This window comes from Anguilla rostrata, chromosome 15 (genome assembly GCF_018555375.3).
Source record: "Anguilla rostrata isolate EN2019 chromosome 15, ASM1855537v3, whole genome shotgun sequence".
NCBI classification, from domain to species: domain Eukaryota; kingdom Metazoa; phylum Chordata; class Actinopteri; order Anguilliformes; family Anguillidae; genus Anguilla; species Anguilla rostrata.
In genome coordinates this window covers 24,668,772-24,677,584 of record NC_057947.1, presented here as the reverse complement: position 1 = coordinate 24,677,584, position 8,813 = coordinate 24,668,772, and the positions used below count along the sequence as shown (strand labels likewise).

At 41.5% G+C, this 8,813-nt stretch overlaps 1 protein-coding gene across 1 annotated transcript; it reads right to left on the bottom strand.

Annotated features, from left to right (window-relative positions):
• Positions 1-14: 14 nt before the first annotated feature.
• Positions 15-7,900, bottom strand: otc (ornithine transcarbamylase). Its single transcript, XM_064310550.1, has 10 exons — positions 7,662-7,900; positions 7,235-7,367; positions 6,967-7,048; positions 5,732-5,819; positions 4,049-4,202; positions 3,379-3,501; positions 2,976-3,029; positions 2,290-2,439; positions 1,547-1,684; positions 15-368 (listed from the first exon to the last, which is right to left on the bottom strand). Exons 1-10 carry the CDS (start codon positions 7,793-7,795, stop codon positions 309-311), a joined length of 1,116 nt encoding a protein of 371 aa, XP_064166620.1. The 5' UTR covers positions 7,796-7,900; the 3' UTR covers positions 15-308.
• Positions 7,901-8,813: the final 913 nt, after the last annotated feature.

Below are 8,813 nucleotides of genomic sequence, written 5' to 3'. Positions count from 1 at the left end.
AAACTGCCCTCCCCCTCAGTGACACCCTCTACAGGACACAATTTAATTTCATTAAGCACAGACAGTATAATAACAGCAATTATGGAAATTATACAAATTAAATTGCACTTCTTCATCCTTCGATGTCCCTGCACTCAACAACATGGGTAAATAAAAACAATACTTTTCGTCCCACACTTATACCCAAAGGATACACTCTGATAGAAAAAAGCATTAAACAAAATGGTTGTCTAGTCATTTCCTCATTTTATTTTTATATAAACACTTAGAATTGTGGATCCTTATGGAATGCATGTTATTTTAGCACTTCAGAACTTCAGCATTGGCATCTTTGGTTTGTAGTCTGTCAGCAAAGCAACCATCAGTCCCTAGAAGCAGGCAAAACAAAAAACAAAAACATTTTAGATTAAGGAAAATATTCTGCAAAGACAATGGGACCAGGCAGATACATTTAACACTGCATTTATATTCTCAGTGATCTTAATAGTGTTTTTATTCATGGCCCGTACCAGTCCACCAACAACAGCCATTACAATGAAAACAAACATTTGGAAGGACATTCAAGCACATCTTAAATTATACAGTATGTGTAATGATCGCAGCACCTTTCTGCATCTAATATAGCATTGCGAACACTGTGACCAAACACTGTGTACGGTAAACCAGCTTTTCAGTGCAAAAATAAACAGATGTTCGACTGAAGCATAACTAACATAGTTCTCATATTGAGTGTAACTGACTGGCCCTCTTTTAAATGAGCAGCCCTGTGTTCGTGAGGTGTGACGGCAGTTCACAGCCGGGCTCTGAATTTTGCATGCCGGTGTCCCTTATAAGGGTCAACACGCAACGTATTGTGAACACTTACTCGTTTAAAAGGCCTTGGTCAATGCTGGGGGTCTGCAGTGACCTGACCTTTTGCCTTTTCCTACACAGTTTTTCTTAAAGCGTTCAATTACTTTTAATTTCCACATAATATTTAAGAGCCATTGAGCTGGTTTGTGCTTGGTGCATGAATAAAACACTTGGACCTGGAATTCCTTTCCCAACAGGCTGCTCGTTGCCTTTTCTGAAACTGTCCGAAAACAAATCTCAAATAGCACTGCATGTTAAATAAAAACTGAAAGGCTGCTGGCTGGTAAGTGTTTAAGGCTACAGCCTTAGGTGCTGTTAAAGATGTAGTGCCAAGCTGTGGGCCCTTTAAACAGACATTACAAGTACTCTGAATTTTATGTGCCCCATTTGTGAACCAGCTTGAACCCTGTGGTGTTTCTGTGTAGTGTCTTCCATTAGTTTCTGGCACACGACAGTAGAGTAGTGGCTTCTAGATGATGAAAATAGAGCTCACTGCCTGTGACACTCAATGTTGTGCCAACTTAAATGAAGACAAGGAGCTCAAATGGGTTAAAACCTGCCAGGTGCTTGACTTCGTATTACAAATATGTATTTCACTATCCTATTCCAAGAAGTTCTAGTTTTGGAGAAGTCAAAGGCAAAGTTGCAGAGAGTCCATTATGCCGCTCAATTGATAGATGTAGATGAGGTTTACCATGATGGTCCACTTCCTGTTCTCCGCCTCGGGAAAGACCAGCGAGCGTGGCGAGTAGAAGACCTGGTCATCCACTTCCTCCTGCTTACGAGGGAGACAGTGGAGGAAGGTCCAGTCTGGCGACGCCACGGTGCCTGTCTGGAGATCAGAGGTACAAGTCCTGGGTCAGCTGGGCAGTCACTGTGCTGCAGGCTGCCTATGTGCTAGGATCCTATTGTACGAAAATCCAGAGATGAACAGATAGCTCTGCTCCACCATATATCTATCTTTATGAGGTGTTATAAAGCTGCACGTTAACAGCAATGAAAGCCCATATTTTAGAATGACATGAAACCCTAAGACCTGTCACTGTAGATCAGATGTCAGTGAGTGAGTGATTGAGGGACACCTTATTTATCACGTCTGACACTGCAGACACAGTCAACAAATGTGCACTGCATCTGGGCCAATATTAGTTCAATACAGTATAGACAGAGACAGAGTGAGAGAGAGAGAAAGAGGCAGGGGGAGGGAGGGAGGGAGAGAGAAAGATGCAGAGGGAGAGAGAGGTAGCGGGGGAGAGAGAGGCAGATGCAGGGAGGGAGGGGGAGAGAGAGAGGCAGACAGAGGGAGAGAGAAAGGGAGAGACAGAGGCAGACGGAGGGAGTGAGGGAGGGAGAGAGAGAGACAGAGGGAAGGAGAGAGAGGCAGAAGGAGATAGAAAATCATTTAGAAAATCATCGAAGTTTCTAATGTAACTCTACCTGCATGGTGATCTGGTAACCATGGAAATCCTTCAGCCGCTGGACCTTCTCTTCCTCCTGGCCCATGCTGATCCAGGTATCGGTCACCAGGACGTTGCTGCCACGGGCCGCCTCCATGGGGTCGGGGGTCAGGAGCAGCTCGGTCCCAAACTGACCCACAGAGGACACAGTGTGGGACATGGCATGTGTGAGGGTTTAGCTACCGCCTTCCACAGCACTGCAATCATACAGATCTTTATAGATCTGCAAGCACACTTACCTATGAATGACACTTTCAGGAACTGTCTGTCCTCTTTGTAATACAGACTTTTTTTAAACAAGATTCTATACAAACTTCTATATCTATTTCTGTGCTCACTGTAAAATCAATTCATTTACACACATACTGTATTCATCTCATCTCAGGGCTTCATATAGGACAGGAGTCTAAAACTCAAAATCTGGAAGGCTGCAGTGTCCGGTGGTTTATATACTTCAGCACTAAAGTGCTTCACTTGAGTCAGCCATTGGCTAAAGAATCCCCACAATTTGTTTCTAAAGCCTAAATTGGCTGTTTATTTAAGAAGAGAAACAAAAACCTAGATACCGCAGCTCTCTTGGACTGGTGTTTGCGGCCCCTGATTAGGGATTTTCTGTTGATCAAGTGAAACTTTATGTTCTTTCGGCCAGGCCTGACCTAACCTCACCTGTTGTGAAAATTTTTTGGCCTCTTGAACAATACCATCGTCCGGCTCATAACCCTGTTAAGAAAAGGAAAGGATGACATCATGTTTCACAAAACTCAACTCAACAGGACAGCGGATGAAATGTAATGCAAATCAGGTCTGCAGTATACTTAACAATAAACACGTCACAGTGCCATGCTGAGAAAGCCTTTCTAACTAGTGACTTATTCTAATGAATAATTTATAAGGCAAAAGGTGTTTTTCCCCCGATCAAACATGGCCGCTCGGAGCAAGAGCTTCGGATAACAAAAACACCGCTGTGGTGTATTCAGAGTTTACCAGCATCTACAGAGCTAAAGTATTCCAGACGGGCGTTTGTCCCGGCGGTGCTGGCGAAGCTCTCGGCTCGGGGAGAGAAGCGCACCTTCGGAGTGGCCACTCTCAGGTGAACGCCCAGCTTGGCAGCGGTCATCATGAAGGAGTGGAGCACGTTGTTGCCGTCTCCGATCCACGACAGGGTCAGCCCGCTCAAAGACCCGTAGTGTTCCTGTGAGCAACACGTCAGAGACAGAAACTGTGTGGTCAGGGGGGATTTCAATAAAAATACTGCAAATTAACATTCACACACTTTACATGCACTTCTACACTTGGCAGACATTTATCCAAGAAGGATTTCCAAGTTATTTAACACACTCCACAGACTATGTTAAATGACAAAACACTGAAACTGCACTTGGTTATTTGCCAGCCAGCCTATATTTAAATAAGGCCCAGCAATTCATTTCAGCAATGAATCATATCAGCAATGAAATAATGCAAACCTCAGGTTTAGGCAAAAAATACACTGCATTTCACCACAAAACATATTTAAAATAAACTCAAAATAAAAATGTTGGATGTGCAGGTCATTTTTCAGGTGGTACAGTTGTATAAACCATACAGTGAGAAAACTGCCTTACATATGAAATACATGCAAATGTACTTTTAAAGCAAAAGTATTTGAAATACTGCTAATTTCTGGCTATACTTTGCAGAAACTTTAAATTCTCACAACTGGTGTAAAAAAGAAAGGGTTGTGGCGAGTCCCTGTGTACCTGCAGAGTCAGGAAGTCGGCGAGGATCTGAATGGGGTGATAGAGCTCGGACAGCCCATTGACGATAGGGACCGATGCCTCTTTCTCAAGCTCCTCCAGAGTAGAGTGGCTGTACACCCGAGCCAGGATGAGATCGGTAAGCCCAGACAGGACCCTTCAAAACATACGCACGGCAGTTAGGACCTCTGGGGGTCAAATGAGCTATGGTCCAGGCCGACTGCAGTCCTCCAAGCTGTCTTTTATAAAGGACTTCATAATCTCGGGGGGGAAGGTAAATTAGTTCAGTAACAAAAACTATGATGCTTCGAATCAGACAAGTTAAGTTGGAACCATGGACTTTCAGGCACTAAATTCAACCAGCAAGAGTTGTGTTCCCCCAACATTTCTGTTTCTCTAAAGCACCCAAAAAGGAAAGCAACCTGTCTAGGTCCACTTAAATCCAAGGCCTTTGTTCAGAAGGACTGCCCTCATCTGGTAAGAGCTGGTAGTACAGTTAAATACAAGTTATTTTCTGAGGGGAACCTTGAAGGAAAATTCCAGGCTAGAACACTTACATTGTAAGAAAATGTGTGGCAGTGATGTGTAATTAATTGGAATAGGCTACATAGACAATAATTGTTTGTAGGATAATTAATTGAGAGTTGGACAGAAATATTATTGGTTTTGATCTTTTCATAGGATATGATGATGATACTGAAAAAAATTACCTGTGTTACCCTATAATTTATTTAACACCATAAATTCTAATTAAAAATATTTGACAACTTATGGCAAAAGAATAAAACATTATGAGTGTTTAGACAAAGTGAGCAGGTTTTGCAGCTTCTGATGTGGACTTCTAGAAGCTCGAGTCAGAGTGACAGGCTGCTTGGCAACAGTAACACTGTGAGCAGGCATGAGATGTTAAAATTGAGCAAATCACAGGTGCCGCTCTCCGGGAGCCAATTTCCAGACCCGTCCACCCACAATGCATCTGTGCAGCACTGTCTGCAAGCAGGGCTTCAGGCAGCACACGCCAACGGAGCACATGGCGGCCATCTCTCCGCACAGCTGTTGGCATCGCCAGCAGCCATGTCACAAATTCCCCTGTCCCTCATCTCCCACCGCGCTACTCAAATCTGTCGAGGCTGACAGGTGTCAAGAGGGTGCTGAGCGAGTATTTAAAAGAAACACAAGACACTCACCCGACACATTTGGCCCACACTTCCAACCATTTGCAGCCATTGAGAAATTAAACCGCAAAGCGTCAAACAACAAAACTAGATGGTTACTTATTTCTTTACATATATACCATACCAATTTTTGCAAGCAGCATCCGTTGCTGCTAGAAATCCATTCTGCCATTGCCTTAAAACCAAACAGTAAATAAATTATAAAAGTCTTTTTACGTATTTGTTCATTCCCAGTATTCCAAACATATGTTTTGTTTATCAATACTTTCAACAGAATATGACACCCAAAACATATTGGGCAAAAAGCCTCATAGAATACAAAACAAAGGCACAAACATTACAGGCCACAAGACAATCACATAAAGACACAAGGCAGAGAAACTAAAAAAAAAAAAAAGCACAAGTCCAGCAGGAAGTCCATAAAAATGAACAAGGGGAAAAGATACAACAAAATAAACAAAAAATAAATGAATCAAACAAAAGCAAACAAAACAAAAAACAACAGACTGACCTGGCAGTGTCAGTGGTGCTCTCATTGGTGCCCAGGTGAATATCCTGACTGGTCAGGAAGCATGGATGCCCTCCTAGCAGTGCAAAGCCTGTGTTTACATTAAAACAGGAAGTACAAATGTTTAAATGGATAGCTTACTTTCTGGGTTTTTAAAATATTTTTTGTATTTTAATGTTTATTTTGATTAGCACAAATAGCTTATGTGTACAATGAAAGATATAGATATTTGCATACGTTTCTGTCGACGTGCTACCTTTACAATGGCTGCTATGAAGGTATTTGGGGTTTGCAGTCCAAAGCAAGAAAATGCACACAATATAACCCAAAGTAGCTTGCAAAGTCATTGCAGCTCAGAAATTACTCCAGCTTGTCATTAAAATTCAAAATGAGCATTTTAAGAAGATTGACATCATGTTATGAAAAAACCAAAAAATTGGCAGTTGGCTTTTCATTCCCATAAATTGGTGCGTAATCAATGGCAATACAGACAGTTGGGCTGAAAACGTCATGCTTGTCAACACTGCGGTCTAGTCATTCATGCAAGGGCACTGGATGAGGGGCACTAACTGTGTGGGGCAGTGGGCAGTGGGCAGTGGGTGCAATACATTTTTAACTGGGAGAACACAATGGCTGCCAGACAGAGCAGGCAGCAACCCGCACACTCCGCAGTTTTTATTGTGTACAGGCTCAACCTTGACCTCTCTATTCATCACCTCTGGTGAGCACCCAGAGAAGAGCAGGTCAGCACACACTTGAAAAAAGCAGGGCTCTACAGCGCTCCCATGTTAGGAACAATTGCTCCTAAAAATTGCTCCAATTGCTCCTATGTGTTCTGTTAACAGGAAAAATAAATTAGGAGTGCATCTACTAAAACTGGATTCACTAGTGTGCTCCTAGATTTTTCATTTTAGGAGCATAATATGTGCTCCTTGGGAAAACAAATGTGTTATAGAGCCCAGAAAATGGGGCAAAACTCCCACTGTGGTAATTTTCGTACTACGAAAAAGGGGTACAAAGCATACAGTATTACTTCATAAGTTCGAGGGAGGAAAAATTTCTGTAACAAAAGTGACCTTCACATTTATGTACAGTAGTAAAAAACACGCTATTAGCGTGCTGTGTTCAAACAGTAAGAACACACCACGATGGTTCCCACACATGGCAACCTTCGATCTAATAACTGTGATTTTATTCAACAGCTGGTAAAACGTGCTTCACTTTTTTTGTAGTAACACCTGTTTCTGTGGACATGCGAGTTCTGGTGCTCCTCTTCTCAAATATCATTGCAATCGACTTTCCTTGAAGAAGAGGAAGGTACTGGAAATAAGCATAGGGCAGATTTTCTCATTTATTATATTCATATTCACTACACTGATAATGTGAATACGAATTAATGCATGAGCATACATAATGGATGAGTATTTAGTCGTGACATGTCTTTCCGTAATTATCTTCGTTCTATCAAATATACAAAGGGAATAAATGAATAAACGATAGGCCTACCTGTCCTTCATGCTTAATTCTCTGTTTCAGATCTCGTGATATCCAAAGCAACCGTTTTATTTCATCAGAGCTGAAATCTCTTAGTGTCAGCAAACTACGACCCTTGAGATTCACTTTGTCCATGCGTCCAGTGCTGTTAAAAAAATCATTTATTAAAAAAAGATATGCTACACATTTCTCTGCAGAAATAAAGTGACTATGCTCAAGAACAAATGTCCACTAGTTGCATTTCGCTTGCAGTGAACGATATTTAAACATTTAAGATGAAAAGAAATACATTTTTAGATGTAACTGTCAAAACAGTTTACAAGTTACAACAGCATGCCCAGCAATATGTCGATATCAACACATTCAGCAGTGCTCTGTTGCATTGCATCAGGCATGCAGCAAAAGCTTTTCTTGTGCCGGTTGGTGGAGATTATCTTACCCAAATTTTCTAACACTGATGTTAGGAAAAGTTTTCAGAACACAAAAAAGCGAATTCTTGACCCTAAACATTTTGACTGGCCGTTGCTTTTTTAAAGACCAACTCGGTTTTATTAAATTAAAATGGGGTTGCATCCAACACAGCGAGTCTCACACGTTTTCAGCACGTTAAACCCCCTGACTACTCGCATTTCAACCGACTGATTTCAACTCATGTTAAAAAACCCTGGCTTTTGCACGTTAGCGTGCTGAAATGCTGACTACGGTGGCTGGGGCTGGACAATCACGGTAGTCCTGTCCAGTCCTATGGTCCTTTAAAAGCCAAAATAAAACATTCTTGTTTTGAGGTCTTTTATGAGATTATTGTGAGCTTTAATTTTTTTTTTTCATTTCATCAAAACATTTATTAAGTACGTTTCTCTAATTCTACCATAGACCCACTGCACTACACAAAATAGATAACCAAGAATGAATGAAATAATTAATTAATTAATTGATGTTCAAAGAAATTGCTATGTTAACTTTTACTGTCATTATATCAATCTGGAGAAAGAGCTAGCCTACATTCTCACACACCTACCTACACCTGAGCAATTACAACAATCGCGAACAGTTAAATCTACCGATTTTAATGTATGGGTTTGGGTTTAATATAATTTTGAGTTGGACAGATCACTGTACGTAGCCTATTGGAACCATAACCGTGATGTTGATGTTGTCGGCAGTTGTTACACATTATTATTATTATTATTATTATTGTTGTTGTTGTTGTTGTTATTGATGATGATATGATAATCTTCTTTAGATCTGTTATCATATCATCTCGGACGGTCCTTTTCGGGCCTTCTAATTTTGTGCGCTTTTCTGTCTACTTGAACTCCATCCACATTCTGAATAGGAGGAAAGCGCACTTCCGTTTGATTGGTGCCTTTCGGTTAGTTTAGTGGGTTCCGTGGTGTGGACATGTATGTAAATCCCTGCAGACGCTCTTTGAATTAGTGGAACAGAACGACCGGTGGGAAGCTCCTGGGAAAACCGCAGAACTGTGGGGGGAAATAGGCGGTCAAACGGCGACCTCTAGTTACTACGAAATTTTGTCGACATCCGGGTAGTTCAGGACAATAAAAAATAAAAAACGATACGACGAGAGATG